The sequence below is a fragment of the Trichomycterus rosablanca genome, chromosome 16 (assembly GCF_030014385.1).
Source record: "Trichomycterus rosablanca isolate fTriRos1 chromosome 16, fTriRos1.hap1, whole genome shotgun sequence".
Taxonomy (NCBI): Eukaryota; Metazoa; Chordata; class Actinopteri; order Siluriformes; family Trichomycteridae; genus Trichomycterus; species Trichomycterus rosablanca.
The window spans coordinates 257,460-277,500 of record NC_086003.1 but is presented as its reverse complement, the minus strand read 5'-3'; the positions used below and the strand labels follow the sequence as shown (position 1 = coordinate 277,500).

The following is a 20,041-nucleotide window of genomic DNA, read 5'->3' as shown; positions in this document are numbered from 1 at the left end:
TACAAATGCTAAACAAGCACAAATTCCCACACACAGACACACCTGTGACTCGTTAGTGTTAATTGGCTCCAGGTGGGCGTGTCTCTATATATCTCGGTTTCTTCCTCTCAGACTTGCAACTCCTTTGTTGCCAAACCTGCTTTTATCTGGAACAGTAAAACTAGGCTTGGTTTTACGCTGGTATGCAATGCCATCAGGGAACTGCCCCGGGACAGTGGGAGGAGGGACACGCCCTGAACCGCCTACCTACAGGGGGTCGGGCGGCCGAGTATCTCTGTTTTTTATATTTTAGAATGTAAAACTGAGATCTGAAGTGAGAAGCTCATGAATGAACAAACAGATCAGGATAAATTCCCCGATCCGGACGTTCCTGTAATCCAGACGCAGCGGGATCTCCACTGAGACAGGTGCTTTTTAATTTGTCCCAATTATAACGCTCTGGCACACCGACGCCACTGAAGCGCTTTCTCTCTTTACCCGGTTTTATCTTCGTCCCGCAGAGCTTCTGCATCAACAAAAATACCTCATCCAGCCCCAACGTTCCTCATCCAGCCTGAGCGCTCGGCTAACAAATCAATATTTAATACTGGAACGATTGAGAGGCGTGGACGTGGCTGCGGATCTCTGATATCCGGCGCGGTTCCAATCTCAGGAGGACGAGAGAGACGGAACCGTCGGAATAACGTCTGGAGATCTTAATGAGCCTGATCTTCTTCTCCATAAAGCCGAGAGCACACCGAGGGGAACATAAAAAGCCCTACTCGCGGGTAATTGGGACCCGGACGGGTTATGGGAGCACCGGGAGCACGGCGGGAGCACGGCGGGAGCACGGCGGGATTAACGCTAACGCTCAAGACCAACACAGACGGAGTTCTGAGAGATTCTGTAAACCTGGTCGTGTCCTCATTATTCAGATCAATACAAAAGTTCTAATTAAAGTTTTAATTAAAATCTATAATCTCTGTTATAGTAGCAAGTGCTTTAGAATCATCAATAATCCGAGTTTAATAAGATCTAAGATCAATCAGATCAATACAAGCATCACATTTCATCTCTTGTGCAGCTTCTACATTTCCAAAGCTGATAAAGACGCGTTCAAATAAAGTCGTAGCCCCGAATCATGAATTAAACACTGGGGGGTGGATTTGCCCCCCTCCCACAAAGCTATTACAGTTTATTACATCAGTATATTGGTGGGGGGGGGGTTGAGCATATCTAAATATGAATATAAACATTACTTAACCATCTACAGTCCATAATATCATTGAAAGATTTAGTGATTTCCCGTGATCTTTCAAGACGACGTGACCTGCGATCACTCAGACGGTGCAGCATTAATATCTGACCTGCTTCTGTAATGAACTGGACCACATGGACTCTGGAATCCTTCAGCTCACCGCTGCATCTACAAACACAAGATCAGCTAAATATCAACAACATCCAGAACTCAAACTCATCTAAGAGGGACTGGCTCACAAGCGCACCTTCCAGTGGCCGACCCCGTCCATGCAGTCACCCGACTGGCCGATAGCACCGCTGAGATTCGAACCCTGTATCCCACAGATCTAAGCAAACAGCAGAAGCATAATTACAAGATTTCAATTAAACCAATTCAACTGTTTTTATTTTAAACTTTTTTATTAAGTATTATGATGTGAATGTGGGCGGGGCACTCAAGGGGTGCAGCAGTAAAATACACAGGCTCACCACAAGGTTCGAATCTTACTGGTGCTACCGGTCGGCCTGGCGTCTGCACAGACACGATTGCTGAAACAGTAAAGCCATTAGGAGGCGCACTCAGTCAGACAGTGTGCTCTAAGTGCAGGTCCCAAGCCCAGATAGAAATAGGAGGGAGTAGGGTACGAGGAACTAAACACGGGAGCAGCCGAAGGAAGAAATAAATGAAAGATTACGGTGTGGTTACAGCCTGTACATTTGTTAAAAAGTGAATCTTGTTTATTGTGAAATGTTCATTTCATTAACGCCCCGCCGCCCGCAGTGTTTGATTACACACCCAATCCAGGCGGGAACGTTAAAACTCAGAAGAGCTCCGATAAATAAATCACAATGCAGACGGAGGAACATGAAAGCGATCGCTGATTAAATGCGTTCGTATCTAATTGGACGGGGGGACCGGAGGCGTAATCGCCGCGCTCGCTCCTGAGGCGTGACCATTGTTCAGGGTGAGGATATAAACATGTGATTTTTTATTGTAAAACATGAGAAATGGAATGTGGGAGGTGTAACAGTAACCGACCGGCCTCAGGTCTGATAAGAGAAAACTTGAGGAAACGAGGACGTATACGAGCTTTATGTTAGATTAAAGGATTTCTCATAAAGCTGCTGATGTTTTACCGTCGGAGGATAAAAGTGCACTTTAATGTACAAACCTGATCCTGAAACAAGGGACTGAAGTTACAGTGCAAACAGAAACAGAACACAGAGACTCAACTGCTGTCAGAATAAAGAAAATATATTTAATATGTTATTTTAATGTTTTTTTACATTATTTATTTGTGTGTATAGAACATTCTAAAGAACACATTGATAAATGGTGCGGGGGGGGGGGGGGGGCGATTATAAAAGGTTCAGTCATTTATGATCGGGCATGGGTCAGGGCTCACCACCTTTCCTAAAAAAAAGGGGCGACCTTTTTACTTGTGAGACAGCAAGGAACTGTTATTTAACCATCTACAGTCCATAATATTATTGAAAGATTCAGCAATTTCCTGTGATCTATCGTGATTACGTGACCTGTGATCACTCAGATGGTGCAGCATCAAAACCCGACCTGCTTCTGTAATAATTAGGACCACATGGACTCTGGAATCCTTCAGAAAACCCTCTTCAGTAAGCACAGCTCACCCCTGCATCTACAATCAAAAGATCAGCTGAATATCAACAACATCCAGAAGCGCTACAGAAATAATGGATTTTTTAAACACAAAGTTTAAAATCCGGCGTCTGTCACGGTATGGTGGTGTGTAGTTATGAAGTTCTGTTAATGCTGAGGGGTACAAACACATTTTGGAGCGACATGTGCTTCATTCTAGACCTCTTTTCATTATGATGCCTACACAGAGCAGTATTTAAGGATTTATAAGGATATGAAGCTTTTGGGGATTACAGATTTTGGTTACTGCCGGTCTTTACAGCTCTTAGTCTTTGAGTCTTTGGGTGTTTGGATTTGAGGTGATCCCAGACATTAATAAGTCTTTAGATACACTATATTGCCAAAAGTATTCACTCACCCATCCAAATCATTGAATTCAGGTGTTCCAATCACTTCCATGGCCACAGGTGTATAAAACCGAGCACCTCGGCATGCAGACTGCTTCTACACACATTAGTGAAAGAACGGGTCGCTCTCAGGAGCTCAGTGAATTCCAGCGTGGTACCGTGATGCCACCTGTGCAACAAGTCCAAACATGGATGAGCGAGTCTGGTGTGGAAGAACTTGACTGGCCTGCACAGAGTCCTGACCTCGACCCGATAGAACACCTTTGGGATGAATTAGAGTGGAGACTGTGAGCCGGGCCTTCTCGTCCAACATCAGTGTCTGACCTCACAAATACACTTCTGGAAGAATGGTCAAAAATTCCCATAAACACACTCCTAAACCTTGTACCTGGCGTTTGTGCTCTGAATCTGGCCTGGTCCTTATATTTAAACCTTATGAACACGTAAAGTCATAAATATTGGGACTTATTTCTTATATCTTGCATGTATGTGTAGGACGGTTGTAACCTGGTTGTTAAGACTAGTAATCAAAAGTTTGCTGGTTCAAGCCCCACTATTGCCAGATTGCCACTGTTGGACCCTTGAGCGAGGCCCCTTAATCATGAAGATGTAAACTGGTTGGTTTGAGGCATCCTTTTCTCCACGTGTTCTGTACGCCGTTATATCCACATCCCATCATGTTTTAAGTACATCTTCTAAGCTACTGAAGCAAATCCCTGAGAAGCAGGCTGTTATCAGATCAGAACCTACAAATATTCACACCCTCAGCAGTAAGACGAGCTGTATAAGGATTTACGACTGACTGTACGTGTATATATATTTGTGTTCATGTCTCAGATGTTTTAGATGTTTTAGATGTTTTAGACGTTTTAGATGTTTTAGATGGCCGTGTTGTCCGTTGGTACCCGGATCCTGCAGGGTGGTGCGTGTGGTGTGGAACCACCGAGCCGCTTTAATTATAAAGCAGAAATAGGAGTCAGAAGTAAACGTTCCGTACGTTAGATCCGTCTCTGTTACCGGGATATTTTAAGCTTTGTTGTTTTTAGCGCTGAACTCTCACGGCGTGATGTAAGGAAGGGTCGAACGTTCCGGTCCTCCACCGCGCCATGCTAAAAGATCAGGGCCGGGCGTCGGCTCGGCGTCTTTTAACAAGCACCACTGCTCATCACTCAGCTCTCATTATTCCGGCTCCGTCTCAAATGAGCTGGAGGAGCAGTGAGCTGGAAGAGAGTTTAATGAAACGCTGCCTGCGGTAGCCACACAATAATAATCCTGATATATTTAATCACTCAGTATTCTCAACATCTGGAGTAGAAGCAGCGTTTAAATTATACTCACCGCTTCTAATCATAGTTCAGCTCGTGGTGAGTGATTGTTTTTATAGTTTAAATCAGCTAATATTTGTTAATGTATTTAATATTTCAACTACAAAAATTCTGATCCACATCTGACCTGTTAGCTGAGCGGTTCTAATTCTTTCTGTTTACTCGGTCAACAGAATTAAACACAAACTAGCATTACAGCTAACAGGCTAACCACAAGTGAACTTATTATTATCGTAGCCTGCCTAAAAATTAAGTGGCATTACAGCTAACAGTTTAAAAACATAAATAAGCGCCCAGGTGGAGCAGCGGGATATTCCACTAGCACACCAACGCCGAGATTCTGAACCCCTCGGTTGCCACTGGTTGGATGGGTGCCATCTAGTGGGCATAACTGGCAGTGCCTGCAGGGTGGGGGCCGGACTATGTGTGTGTGGGATCTTCATATGCTGTGTATGCTCTTCTTGGATGCAATCGGGTATCTCTCAGCAGCAAAGACAAACTGAGTGCACTAAATCAGGAAGAAAACGGGGAGAAAATGCATAAAAATTATTATTATTATTATATTAAACAGGATGAAATTAAACTAGCATTACAGTAAACAGGCTAACTAGTAAACTAATGTGGTAAACGTGACCAGTAAAGTAACTAGTATTATAATGCTCACATTAGGCTATTCAGGCAAACATAACATAAACTAACATTATAGTTAATATAAAAGTGTTAAAATTAATAGAATAACAAAGACATTTTGTTTTTACTGTAGTAGTCTGCCTAAAAATAAAGTAGCATTACAGCTAACAAGTTAAAAACATGGATATTAAACAGGATGAAAATAACCTAGCATAGGTAATCCAGGTTCTGATCCTTACACAATCATGCTACCACCACCATGTTTCACTGCTGCTGTACTGTTTGATTATTAAATACTGTTTTGTTTTTTTCATTTTTAGACCCTCTGTTGATTTTTTTTTTTATTATTAAACATATCGTTCTAGATTAGCTACGCTTTTGTTCCTGCTATCCTCCCGTTGGTGTTGCGGGAACCTGAGCGCTAAGCTCAGCTGAGGCTTGAGACGTCTACAACTCCTGAGATATGATTCTGGGATCGTTCATGATTTCTTGGATGTTTTTTTGCTGTGAATCTGGAGGTATTTTAGCAGGCTGGTCGAATCATTACTGTTCTAGTTCTTCTTCTTTAAACATAGTGGCTTTACCTGTGGTTCAGTGGAGTCCTGGAGCTTTAGAAATGGCTTTGTAACACTTTCCAGAGTGAGATATATTATTAGCTCTTTTCTCACCTTTTTTGGACTGAGCTCAGGCTGTGCTACAGTGTTCCTGTAGAAACTTTAAGGTTTTAGTATTTACGATGATGGTTTGTTTTACGATCAGTGACACGATCATGAAGATGATTGGACGGGGGTGAGTACTCGTTCTTACTGTATAATGACGTGGTTTACAGATTTGTGAATGGTTCAGCCATGCTGTGACTCGGGCACCATTGTTGTGTAAACGTGGTGAGAAATGATTTCCATTTTGTCTCCGGCCGGCGGTGCACGTGACCCTGCGGCTAACGGAGCACGCCGAATTCGCTGATGTAAGAGGGGTGACAGGGAGGCAGGCGAGAGGTAACGTGCACAGTCAGACGCAGCGACACAGAAACAATGGAGTTAAGTGGACGAGCCACGAACAACAACGTCCGGCCAAGAACCCGCCAAAAAACACCGTCTCTTTATTTACTGCAGAGGATGAAACGCTGAACGTCAGGATTCGTTATCTGTGTGTGTTTTATTTATTCGGACCAGCAGACGTCCCTCTGATTTTATAGCTCCCATGGTGGCGCCGTCATGTGCCTCTGTGTTTTGGTTTGGTGTCCTCGTCCAGCGCCAACACAGGTCTCATTTAAACGCTTTTACCTTTTCTTACCTGAGAATTCCAGAGTAACAGATCTTTATGTGCATTACAAATAAGGTGGGTACTTTCATAACCCCAAAAAAGGACATCAGACCCCAAAAAGGAGGAACATTAGACCCCAAAAAAAAGAACATTAGACCCCAAAATTGAGGAACATCAGACCCCAAAATTGAGATAATCAGACCCCAAAAAGGAGGAACATCAAACTCCAAAAAAAGAACATTAGACCCCAAACAAAAGAACATCAGACCCCAAAAAGGAGGAACATCAAACTCCAAAAAAAGAACATTAGACCCCAAACAAAAGAACATCAGACCCCAAAAAGGAGGAACATCAAACTCCAAAAAAAAGAACATTAGACCCCAAAAAGGAGGAACATCAGACCCCAAACAAAAGAACATCAGACCCCAAAAAGGAGGAACATCAGACCCCAAACAAAAGAACATCAGACCTTAAAATTGAGGAACATCAGACCCCACACTATTAAGAGTTAAAATTTTATTGGACGCTCTTGTAATGAAGGTGAGGTGGAATGTCAGGTCACTGGTGCTAGAATGGGGTGTTGGACGACCCCGTGGTCAGTCGTCGGTGGGTAAAAGGAGGACGTGCCCTGAACATGTCCAGGAGTTATTAGGAGAAGAAAGAGGTCAGGTCCGGATTAGCAGCTGATCTGAACTGAAATGTTCTCAGCAGGAAATTGGAAGCTTTGATCTTTTTTTCGGTAGCTGTATTTCTGTAGAGCACATCTGCGCCCTTTCTTAATCTTGTGTCAGTGAAGGATTTAAGCCTGCACAACCCCTCACCAGCACCCCCCACCCGAATCCTTCGCCCGCACCCTTCATCCGGGTCTCGATTTAATGCCCCTTGGTTGTGAGACTGGATTATACGGGCGCTGAGTTTCAGGGTCTGATGTAAATGTTTATATTTTATTCCTTGAGCGTGTGTACGACGCTTCTCCATCGTTCCTGAGCAGCTTCACCGTCGGGTTTTCAGAGAGATCCGTTTATTAATCCCAGAGGGGACGTCACGCTGCCGCAGCGCAGGAGTAAAAACATACAGTATTTTACTGAAATATAAATAAAACAGCTTATATCATCAAATATCATCAAATATAACTGCAGTAGAGAGTCTGTTTTTAAGTAAGCCTGTCCGGTTGATAGGTCCACACAATGATCTCTGTTGGTTCCATCCTACAGTGGAACATGATGAGGCTGCTCTTGAAGGTCTGACCACTATGGAAGGGATGTGATTTGTTGTCTAGAATGGCAATGAGTTTGTCCAGTGTCCTTCTTCCCACTAACACCAACTCAAAACCCTCCAGACATCTCAAAACTGAACCTTTAAAAAAGGTTTTTTGGTAAAAACCCAGTCTTTACTCTTCCTGTTCTTTGGGTTTGTCGTCCTCCCGGTCCATCTCTGATACGAACATGTCTGAAGGTGGATCTGAGAGATCTGGCCTGTACTGGACGTCAGGGGTGTACAGAGTGAAGAGAAAGATGAAGAGCACAGTTCCCTGAGGTGCACCAGAGCTACTGACCAATCACTGGGGCCTGTCAGACAGGTAGTCTGTGGTTTAGGTGATTGTGGACATTTCCACCCGCATTCCATCCATCTTCTCCACCAGCATGAGAGGTGGAATGGTATTGAATGTTGATATGCTCCAAATGCTGGTAAACCTTCTGTGGTAAATTGTTTACAGCATCGCCCATGCCTACCTGCTGCTTATATGCAAACTACAGAAGGTTTAGGAGGTCTAGGGGGTGCGGGAGGTCCAGGGGGTGCAGGAAGTCCAGGGGGTCCAGGAGGTCCAGGGGGTCCAGGAAAGGCCTGAACTGAGGTCTGAGATGCACTAGTCTTACCCTAGTCTGTGGTCCCAAAACAGACCTGCAGAGCCTCCTGTGCCTCTGGTAACCACATCTTCATGGTCATCACCAAACCTCTGTGTACAGAAGATCCATCACTCTGGTTCCTTTGGTTTAACAAACTGGTGGAATTTTGGTAATGATCAGGGCACCAGTGGTTCATGTGTCTGTGTTTTTGTTACAGACGGCTACACCACGGACGATATCGAGTTCTACTGGCGGGGTGGAGATCACGCCGTTACGGGGGTGGAGAGGATCGAGCTGCCTCAGTTCTCCATCGTCGAGTACAATCTCATCTCCAAGAACGTGGTCTTCTCCACAGGTGAAGCTGTAATATATGTATACTCTTTTATTTTTATATTTAAGGGACGTCTTACACAATGTAGCGTGACGTACGTCAGCTTTACGGACTGCACGTCCCTTCGAATTCCCCCACAAATTCGATTTACTCACCTTGAAATGTTTTGGGGTCTGATTCCCTCTATTTGGGGTCTGATGTCCTTCTTTTTGGGGTCTGATGTTCCTCCTTTTTGGGGTCTGATCTTCCTTCTTTTTGGGGTCTGATGTTCCTCCTTTTTGGGGTCTGATGTTCCTTCTATTTGGGGTCTGATCTTCCTTCTTTTTGGGGTCTGATGTTCCTCCTTTTTGGGGTCTGATGTTCCTTCTTTTTGGGGTCCGATGTTCTTTCTTTTTGGGGTCTGATGTTCTTTTTGGGGTCTGATGTCTTTCTTTTTGGGGTCTGATGTTCTTTTTGGGGTCTGATGTTCTTTTTGGGGTCAGCGTGAAGTGACTACAAATGATTCTGATTCAGTTGTTTCTGATTCAGATCCTGCTGAATCAGACCCAAGTGATGAAGCTCCTACCATCCGCTTACCAGAAATAAACCCACAACATCAACCACAATCAGAAAACACCAAGATTTATACCTTCATCATGGATGAGAACACAAATCCTTTTATAATCCTCACTGAAAGTGGAAGAATAAGATCAGAACCCGTGTCAAGGGGTCCCGGAATGGTTTTTTTTACACGGGGGGCTTCAGTCATTTATGGACGGTGCAATCCGTGTTGTTAAAGGTTTCGCTCGTTTTTAACCCACAGATAATAAACACATGAATTGGTTTTATTTTCCTGCTTCTGAAGAACCTGAGTTACCTGATGTGCTGAATCTGCTTTATTAAATAGAAGAAAACACAGAAGTGTGCAGTTTCGGGACCCCTGAGGAGAGTACGAGCGGCGCTCCTGTTAAAGAAATATTAAAATTTAAACACCAGCGCATGTTCCTCCACTGCTGCATTACAGAGGAACCGTGAGATCTTCATACGTCGGGGGGGTCGTTATGGTCACGGTTCTTCTCGTATGATGTTTTGGTTCGTTAATTACGTCCGTATAATGAGTCTAATTACAGCAGCGGCTCGTTAGAGAAGTGCTGAGTGTGTAATGAGGAAAGTTCGGCGAGTGTCTGAGGGGGGGATGGCTGATGCTTTCAGAAACGTGGTGGAGCTCCAGCAGCTTGCACAAAGCCCGTGGGATGAACTGGAACACTGACTGTGAGCCGAGCGTTCGCTCGTTTGTCAGGCACTGATGTTGAATGAGAAGGCCCGGCTCACAGTCAGTGTTCCAGTTCATCCCAGTGAGCACAACTTCCCACAGACGCACTCCAACAATCAGGCGTCCACATACTTTTGGCCGTTCCTGATGAGCTCATGTTGTTTATTTTAGGCGCGTACCCCCGCCTGTCCCTCAGCTTCAAACTGAAGAGGAACATCGGTTACTTCATCCTGCAGACCTACATGCCCTCCATCCTGATCACCATCCTGTCCTGGGTCTCCTTCTGGATCAACTACGACGCCTCGGCCGCCCGCGTGGCGTTAGGTTGGTACTCGGTCTGGCACTGCTGCGCCCGGGAGGGGGGTGAGGGGTTCTAGTGCACCACATTCCCAAAAAAAGTCGGGACTGGGGGTGGTGCGAACGAGGGACCTACAGTCCATAACATTATTAACAGATGCACAGAAACACACAGTACACACACACACACACACACACACACACACACACTCCCTCAGTGCATTAATACACACACACACTAATATACACATACACACACACACACAAATGCACTCAGTGAACTAATACACACACACACACACAGTGCACACACACACACACACACACTCTCCCTCAGTGCATTAATACACACACACACACAGTGCACACACACACTAATATACACATACACACAAATGCACTCAGTCAACTAATACACACACAGTGCACACACACACACTTAGTGCACACACACACTGAGTGCACACACACACACACATTCAGTGTACGCACACACACTCAATGTGCACACGCTCAGACTCATACACACTCAGTGCACACAAACAGTGCTGTAATACACACACAATGAACACACACAGTGCACACACACACATACACTTAGTGCACTAAAACACACAGTGCACACACCCACTCAATGCACACACACAATGCGCACACATACACACTGAGTGCTCACACACACACACATACACCGTGTGCCAACACACATACACACAGCACACACACAAGCGCAATCAGTGCTAACACACACACACAGACTCAAAGCACACACACAATGCTCTAATATACACAGAATAATCACACACACACACACTTGCACACACACACACACACACATACACACAGCACCCACACAAGCGCAATCAGTGCTAACACACACACACAGACTCAAAGCACACACACAGTGCTCTAATATACACAGAATAATCACACACACACACACTTGCACACACACACACACACACTGCGTGCTCTCACACACATACACACTGAGTGCTCACACACACACACATACACTGTGTGCCAACACACATACACACAGCACCCACACAAGCGCAATCAGTGCTAACACACACACACAGACTCAAAGCACACACACAGTGCTCTAATATACACAGAATAATCACACACACACACACTTGCACACACACACACACACACACACTGCGTGCTCTCACACACACACACACTGAGCGCTCTCACACACAAACGAACTCAGTGGACACACATACACACAGCACACACACACACAAGTGCACTCGTTGCTAACACACACCCACACACACACTGAGTGAATAATAAATGAATCTTCATGCTCTGAATTTTGTGCCTCTTTATTTTCACGCCTGGTTTTTTTCTTTATTTTACATTTTTCCTCTTTTTTTTTTAGAGCCTCGATGGAGGTGATTTTCCTGTAATGAAATGTGATGGTTCGAGACATCAGGATGTTATCAGCACTCGATCTGGAACCATAAAACCAAAACAATAAACGTCCAGAAAATCTGACCACATCACATCCACCGTTCCAGCACAAACACAGTTTAACCCAGTGCTGTCCTGACTGAACGGTAACAAATCCTCACAGGCACGGTCCACAATCTTAGTAGAGTAGACGGTGCTACAGCAAGAAAGAGGGATTATAAACAAGCTTTAATGATCAGGCGTCCACATACTTTTGATCATATTGTGCATTTTTATGGGATTTGTTAGATTAGACAGTCGCTGAATGATTGAAACTTTGACTGAATATTTGCTGGGTCAAAAATATATGGACGGCACTCGCAACCTCCATCAGCTGCTTGAACTGCTAAATTCCTCCAGAACGACTGGTTCTCTGGAGCAGCTTCAGTGGTTCGGTACAGTCCTCGTTTTCTCTCTCTCTCTGTTCCAGGTATCACGACGGTCCTCACCATGACCACCATCAACACCCACCTGAGAGAGACGCTCCCCAAGATCCCCTACGTCAAAGCCATCGACATGTACCTGATGGGCTGCTTCGTCTTCGTCTTCCTGGCCCTGCTGGAGTACGCGCTGGTCAACTACATCTTCTTCGGTCAGGGGCCGCAGCGGCAGAAAAGAGCCGCCGAGAAAGCTAACAAAGCTAACAACGACAGACTGAGGATGGATCCCAACAAGGTAGGAGACTCCTGCACCGGGAAGATGAGGGAATCTGTAGAGTCGCTGATTTGATCTGAATGAAAATGCTCGACAGCAGAGCAGGTTCTCAAAGGTTTATGGACGGGAGTTAAAATAATTTAGGGGTGGGTTAATATTAGCACAGCGGCTCGTAACTGCTGAGATCTGAGGATCTAGGGACGAATCTCAGCTGTGCTGTCGGCCAGTCAGGCGTCTGCACAGACACAATCAGTCAGTGCACTCCCAGTGCAGGTCCCGAGCCCAGATAGAAATAGGAAGGTCACACCAGGAAGGGCATCTGGCGTAAAAACTGTGTAAATATTGGCAGGATAGACCATGACCGTGGTTAGATCGTGATCGTAAGTCTGGAACCTTCCGTCAGGGTCGAGAACTTTAGGGACTCAAATACGGGACGACGGGTTCGACATCCAAAAGTGATCCAGTTTCTTTCCATCGATTTTTGGTACGAAATGTAAAAAATCCCACCGTCACTTCAGCGCCCTCTGGTTGTGATTCCAGGAACTGCACTGCAATTGTTTGAGACCAATAGGATCCTGTACCCGACGACCCCACCCACTCCCCACGCCGTGGTTCGGCGTTCCGGTCGGCTCTAGCTCAGGTCTTTGTTCTTTTGTTTGATCTTTTGGACTTTTCGGGCCCTGACTGCTGATCTTGTATGCTTGCAGTGGTTGATGGGAAATGTAGTTCAGAGAAACGATGCTCTGTATGCCAGAATGAAACAGAGGGACGGTGACGCTCGCGACGCGATGTGGGAACCGATCTTTGTGGACGATGCAGCGATAGGACTAGGCGATACAAAAAATAAGGTATTAAATAAGCGGGTGTGGCCGAGTTCATCGACCCCGGCTGTTGTGTTTGGTTTCTGAGCACGATTTCCTTTTATTATTATTATTTTATTTGTTTTTTCTTCATTATCATCACTGTTCCTTCACCTGCCCTGAAATAAATCCAGAATCTTCATCTCAGACGTGCAGGATCATTCGTCTGTCCTCATGAGCCCAAATTTAACGTCCAGCGTTTTTTGTTTGTTTGTTTGTTTGTTTGTTTCCTTTTCATACTCATCAGATTTTTAGCTTCTTCACCTTCATCCTCCCCGTCATAACAGGACACGATGTCGCTCCGTCACTCTCAGGCTACGTTCACACGGACCCTCCCGCTGGCACCGTCTGTAAACGTGTAGATGAGCGACGCTGGTCTGGTTGTGTATCAAACGACATGGACAAAAGTATCGGGACGCTCTTTCTAATTCTTGAATTTGTGCATTTTAGCCAGAACAGCTCCTAACAGCTGTTATAAATCAGTCATATAAAGGACATGATCTATGATGCTTCCAACTGTGCATCAACAGTTTAGGGAAGGTCCTTTCCTGTTCCAGCATGATCAAGCTCCAGCGTTTTGTGAGAAGCTTCTCAGAAGAGCGGCTGATGTTCTAGCTGAAGATCACACACAGAGTCACTTTGTATTAATACAAGCTCCCGCTCAGGTGTCCAAATACTTTTGACCGTATTATACAGTGTCCATGTGTCAACTTTGCAGCAACAGTTTGGGGAAGGCCCTTAATGTGAATAAGGACACACTTTGACAAGTTTGACATGAAGGAACTCCAGAGGAGTGCAGGTGAAGGAACATCTTTGGGATGAATTGGAACTCTGACAGCAAGCCAGGCCTTCTCGTTTTACATCAGTGCACAAATTCCCACACACAGACACAATTCAGAGTCCTGTGAGAAGCTTCTCAGAAGAGCGGCTGCTGTTCTAGATGAACAGATCACACAGAGGGTCACTGTAGGTCATTTTAATACAAGTTCATGTTCAGGCGTCCGAATACTTTTGATCATGTCGTGTATAAAGATAAAGACGCCGCTTTGTGCTCGACTCTTCTGTCATGTTAGAATGTGATTGATGTTGTGAGGCAGATGTTAGATGATTAGATTCTGGATGAGATTTATGAGCCTGTAGTGAACTGATCGACTGAATCGCCTCCTCTGATTGGCCGACGCGTGTGATCTGTGTGAGTTTCGGGCGGAGGGCAGCGGGTCTGTGTGAACGTGGCGTTTCACGCTCGTCGAGCACTTTATTAGGAACACCTAGCTGGTGTGTACATTCACTGAGAACTGTGTGGGTATACAAGTACTGACTGTCGCCCATCTGTTGCTCATCAGTTGCTGAAGAACCTAACCTCCTGATCCGAGTAACGAGCGGATACACGAGGTGTTCCTAATAAAGTGGCCAGTAGGTGGCGCTCTTCTGTGTTCATGAAGTGTCTAAACTGTGCTCATAATTCTTTATTCACTGGTAGTAAATAAATAAATAGAAAGCAGAGCTCAACCCTGTTCAACACATCATCAGTGCCTGACATTATTAATGTCTTTTAAATAAATGGGAAAAATCCCCACAGTCCTACTCCAAAATCTTGGAGCGCTTCCCAGGTGAGTGGGGACTGTTAAAGCCATAAAGATCTATATAAAAACTATAATAATGCCATTTGTTTTGGAATATAATGTCCTAATAATCTTATGGTCAGGTGTCCAAATACTCTTGGTCATTTGGATTATTAAATTCTAAAAAAATTTTATTCCTTTGATGTTAATAAATGTACTAAATGACAGAATTATAAGCACAATAAATATTTCATTTATTTATTTATTCATCTTATATATGTCATGGTGTTCACCCCCCCCCCCCTTTAGCCGAAACACTAATCCCAGAGTGTTTTGATTTATTAGCACTGATCTCTCCTCCTCTCTCGTCTCTCGTCTCTCGCCTCTCTCCTCCTCTCTCCTCGTCTCTCGTCTCTCGCCTCTCTCCTCCTCTCTCCTCCTCTCTCCTCGTCTCTCGTCTCTCTCCTCCTCTCTCCTCCTCTCGTCTCTATTCTCCTCTCCCCTCCTCTCTCGTCTCTCTCCTCCTCTCTCCTCCTCTCGTCTCTCTTCTCCTCTCTCCTCCTCTCTCGTCTCTCTCCTCCTCTCTCCTCCTTTCTCCTCTCTCCTCCTCTCTCCTCCTCTCTCGTCTCTCTCCTCTCTCCTCCTCTCTCGTCTCTCTCCTCCTCTCTCTCCTCCACTCTCCTCCTCTCTCCTCCTCTCTCGTCTCTCTCCTCCTCTCTCCTCCTCTCTCCTCCTCTCTCCTCCTCTCTCGTCTCTCTCCTCCTCTCTCGTCTCTCTCTTCCTCTCTCCTCCTCTCTCCTCTCTCGTCTCTCCTCCTCTCTCCTCCTCTCTCGTCTCTCTCCTCCTCTCTCCTCCTCTCTCGTCTCTCTCCTCCTCTCTCGTCTCTCTCTTCCTCTCTCCTCCTCTCTCCTCTCTCCTCTCTCCTCTCTCCTCCTCTCTCCTCCTCTCTCGTCTCTCTCCTCCTCTCTCCTCCACTCTCCTCTTCTCTCCTCCTCTCTCGTCTCTCTCCTCCTCTCTCCTCCTCTCTCGTCCTCTCTCGTCCTCTCTCCTCCTCTCTCTCAGATGGACTCTCACGAGAACATCCTGCTGACCCCTCTGGAGCTGAAGAACGAGATGGGTCCGTCAGAACTGGGCCTGGCTCTGGGCGACCCGCGCGGCACCATGCTAGCATACGACACCTCGGCGCTGCAGTACCGTAAGGCGGGACTCAGCCGGCAGCACTTCGGCCGGAACGTGCTGGAACGCCACGTGGCTCAGAAACGGAGCCGGCTGAGGAAACGGGCGTCACAGCTGAAGATCAACATCCCCGACCTGACCGACGTCAACTCCATCGATAAGTGGTCCAGGATAATCTTCCCCACCGTCTTCTCCTTCTTCAACGTGGTTTACTGGCTCTATTACATCAACTAGAACCCACAACCTGCAGGAGAACGTTTCTTATTTCAGATTTATTCTGTTTGTTTGTTTGTTTTTGCCGCGGTGCAGAACTCATTCTGTGTTCCACTGGTGTTCTGGCTGCACTACACTGCTGTAGGGCTAAACTGCTGTAGGCTGAATGGGAGGGGCTTAAATCCACTATGATTCATGGGCGGGGCTTAACCCCTGTAGGATGGGCAGATCTTAAGTCCTGTAGGTTGGGTGGGTGGAGTTTAACTCCTGTAGATTGAATGGGTGGGGTTTAGCTCATGTAGGCTGGGGTTTAACTTCTGTAAGTTAAGTGGGCGGGGTTAACTCCTGTAGGTTGAATGGGCAGGGCATAAGTTCTATAGGTTAAATAAACAGGAGCTTATCACCTGTACACTAAATGGGCGGAGCTTATCACCTGTATGCAGAATGGGTGGGCCTTAACGCATGCATGTATGCCTTAACATGTGAGCTTAACATACGTATACAGAATGGGCGGGGCTTAAAAATGTGGGAGAAATGGGCGGAGCTTAACACCTATATACATAATGGGTGGGGCTTAATGCATGTATGTGGAGTGGGTGGGGCTTAACTCCTGTATGCTGAGTGGGTGGAGCTTAACGCATGTCTGCAGAGTGGGCGGGGCTTAAGCTCTGCAGCAGGTGAAGGATAAACAGGTGGAGAATGAAGATATGAAGGGTGAACAGATCCATAAATCAACACGTGCAGAACAAAACACGACTGGAACACAAATGTTCATGTTCACACACACGGACCAACAGCGTTTTTACACGAACACCTTAATTGCTGGCTAACGAAGCTACATTTCAACTAACGACACGTTTCTGAATTAAAACGTAAAAGTTGTGAGAGAAAAAAGAGAAAAAAACGATTTTATTACTTTTACTGCCTGTATATAATTTTACAATCAATTTAAAATTAATCGTTATTAGTAACATTTAGATAAAAACCTTGAATTGCACAAAACTGCCAATTTTTACAATTATTTTATCTCCGAGTTTATTTGGTTTCTGTGCTGACGGTGCAGGTCAGATCCAGAGTTTATATTTTAATATCAACAAGTCTAAACTTCCTCCTTATTTCATTTTACACCTAAAAAGTCAAAATAATGTTTTCAGGCGTGTTTATTATTATAAGTATTTAAGTAAATAAAATTCTTACATCAGGATATTCTCAGATCGTGTAAATTCAGCGTCAGATGTATACATTCATGAAAACTCGACCAAATTCAGTCACACTAAAAAGTGGAGAGTTCAAATATCGGGGCGCTCGGGTGCCGCAGCGGTAAAACACGCTGAGATCTCCAAACTCATGTGTTCAAATCTCTGCTCTGCTACTATTGGCTGATGTCTCATAGGGGATTCCTCATAAGTGCTGCAGGTACGCCCTCTGCTGGCGGATCGATAATGCTGCACAGAGACAGAAGATAACGGAGATCAGTGCGTGACTCTCCGTGCGTGATACAGATCTCCATATAAAAAGAAGCGGTCGATACTGCACACGTGTGTTAGTCACGACCCTCCTCGATCAAGAGGGGGAATACCATCGGGGAATTGGATAAAGTGGCCAGTAGGTGGCGCTCTTTTGTGTTCGTGAAGTGTCTAAACTGTGCTTATAATTCTTTATTCATTAATTAATAAATAAATAGAGCCTCGAGCTCAACCCTATTCAACACTTTTGGGATGAATTGGCCTTTTAAAAATGGGAAAAATCCCCACAGTCCTACTCTAAAATCTTAGAGCTCTTCCCAGAGGAGTGGGGACTGTTAAAGCCATAAAGATAAAAAAAACTATAATAATGCCATTTGTTTTGGAATATAATGTCTTAATAATCTAATGGTCAGGTGTCCAAATACTTTTGGTCATTTGGATTATTAAATTCTAAGATTTTTTTTATTCCTTTGATGATTTAATAAATGTACTAAATGACTGAATTATAAGCACAATAAAAACTATTATTTATTTATTTATTTATCTTTGTATGAAGAAGCAGTGGGTGCTTAGTTAGTCACGACCCTCCTCAGTCAGGAAGGGAGGTCTGCAGCAGTAGAGGGAATTAGTTACGACTAAAATGGGAGAAAAATGCATAAATATAATTTTAGAAATTAAAATATTGATATCAGACCAAACAATTCAGTCCTAAAACAGAATTAAAGTAATGCTGTAATTATAGACGTCATTTTGTAAATATTTATTTTATTTATTATTAATCTTTAATGTTGCACAATAAATTGTTTAAATATAATTATATTATACAAATCGACCCATTTTAAAAGTTAGTTTTCCATGAGGGTTCTCAAAATTGAAAATGTAATATTATTATTTGATGGGTTTTTTGTTTGGTGTAGATTTGTGTGATGATTTATTCTGCACAGATTTATATAAAACATAATAAATTACTGTCGGATTTTCTGATGTTCTGGACTGAACACAGCCAGCAGTTAAGGGGTCTCAGAGAACAGAACCGGTTCTTTTTGGAGCTGATTTGTACAGATCTGCTGTATTATTATTATTATTATTATTATATATATAAATATATTGTACGATGTATTTCATGTATGTAACGGAGTGACCAAACGTTTACCTGTGTTTACATTCAGAACGATTCTGATTCTGATTCTGATTCTGAACAATATGAGGCTGCTGTATCACGAGGGAATAGAAGACCTGTACATGAGCTTTATAAAGGATCTACGTATAAAAATCAGCTTCAGATTTTAATGCCTGTAACTCGATAAGCACAATAATGAAGCGCTGAGGCTGATGGGAAACAGAAACGTCCTTCATACGCCTGTTTTATCCATCATTATTACATTTAGGATCATTTTTATATTCTATAATTCTTCATAAAGCTTTTATCCTGTAATCATCTTACATTTATCATCTATAATGTCACTAAAGCTAAGCATGTGCTCATAATTCCTAATGTATATCATGATATATTATAATGTATAGCGCTGGAGACTGAACATCTGAAGATAAACCGCTGTAGGTTGAATAGTTAGCAGCGTTATTTTGGACTAGATCCTTCACGCCTCTGAAAACAAAATTTTTTAGAAAGCGCATCAGTTTTTAATAAACGATTCGTTCAAATATATGCGGGAATATATATCATTATGCTCTCATTATATGTATTTAACATATAGCGCTGTACATATATCACACACAGCCACGCTTCATTTATAGCAGAGCTAGCTTGATAAATTTGTAGGGCTTTAGACCTCCAGTCCTCATACGGGGCACCAATAATTACATCATTAGGACCGGTGCTCCAGTTATACATTTATTTATTCATTCATCGTCTGTTTTACCACGCTTCATCCTGGTCAGGGTCGCTGTGGGTCCGATTCCCTGGGCGAAAGGCAGCCCAGGCACCCCCCATCCTTTCCCACACGCAAACACACTATCAGTAATTTTAGTATCTCCATTTATCCTGACTGCATGTGTTTGGAATTGTGGGAAAAAACTGGAGCACCCGGAGGAAACCCATGCAGACACAGGACATCGGGAGAACATGCAAAACTTCACACAGAAAGGACCCGGGGAATCGAACGCAGCCTTTTGAGCCTTCTCATGCTGTGAGACGACAGCACCACCCACTGCACCACTTGGCCGCCCGTTGCATACATTCCTTAATTCAATGTCTGTTTTACAACCGCTTTATCCTGGTCAGGGTCACAGTGGGTGCAATTCACCGGGCGAAAGGAAGGAAACACCCCGGACAGGCCGCCAGTCCATCATTGCACACACACACACACACACACACACACACACACTGACTGTATGTCATTGTACTGTGGGAGGAAACCGGAGCTCCCGGAGGAAACCCACACAGACACGAGGAGAACATGCAAAACTCCACACAGAAGGGAACCGGACCGCTCCAGCTGGGAAT

The 20,041-nt window shown here is 44.4% G+C and overlaps 1 protein-coding gene across 2 annotated transcripts in view; it reads left to right on the top strand.

Annotated features, from left to right (window-relative positions):
• Positions 1-16,623, top strand: part of LOC134330947 (gamma-aminobutyric acid receptor subunit beta-2) — a 41,401-nt gene extending 24,778 nt beyond the window's left edge. The window contains exons 6-10 of one of the 2 annotated variants that reach the window (XM_063012246.1): positions 8,523-8,660; positions 10,060-10,212; positions 12,077-12,321; positions 13,008-13,148; positions 15,785-16,623. In XM_063012246.1, coding sequence (XP_062868316.1) covers positions 8,523-8,660; positions 10,060-10,212; positions 12,077-12,321; positions 13,008-13,148; positions 15,785-16,132 — 1,025 coding nt within the window. In that variant the 3' untranslated portion in view covers positions 16,133-16,623. The remainder of the gene's footprint in view (positions 1-8,522; positions 8,661-10,059; positions 10,213-12,076; positions 12,322-13,007; positions 13,149-15,784) is intronic. The other variant, XM_063012247.1, reaches the window with a different exon arrangement.
• The last annotated feature ends 3,418 nt before the right edge of the window (positions 16,624-20,041 follow it).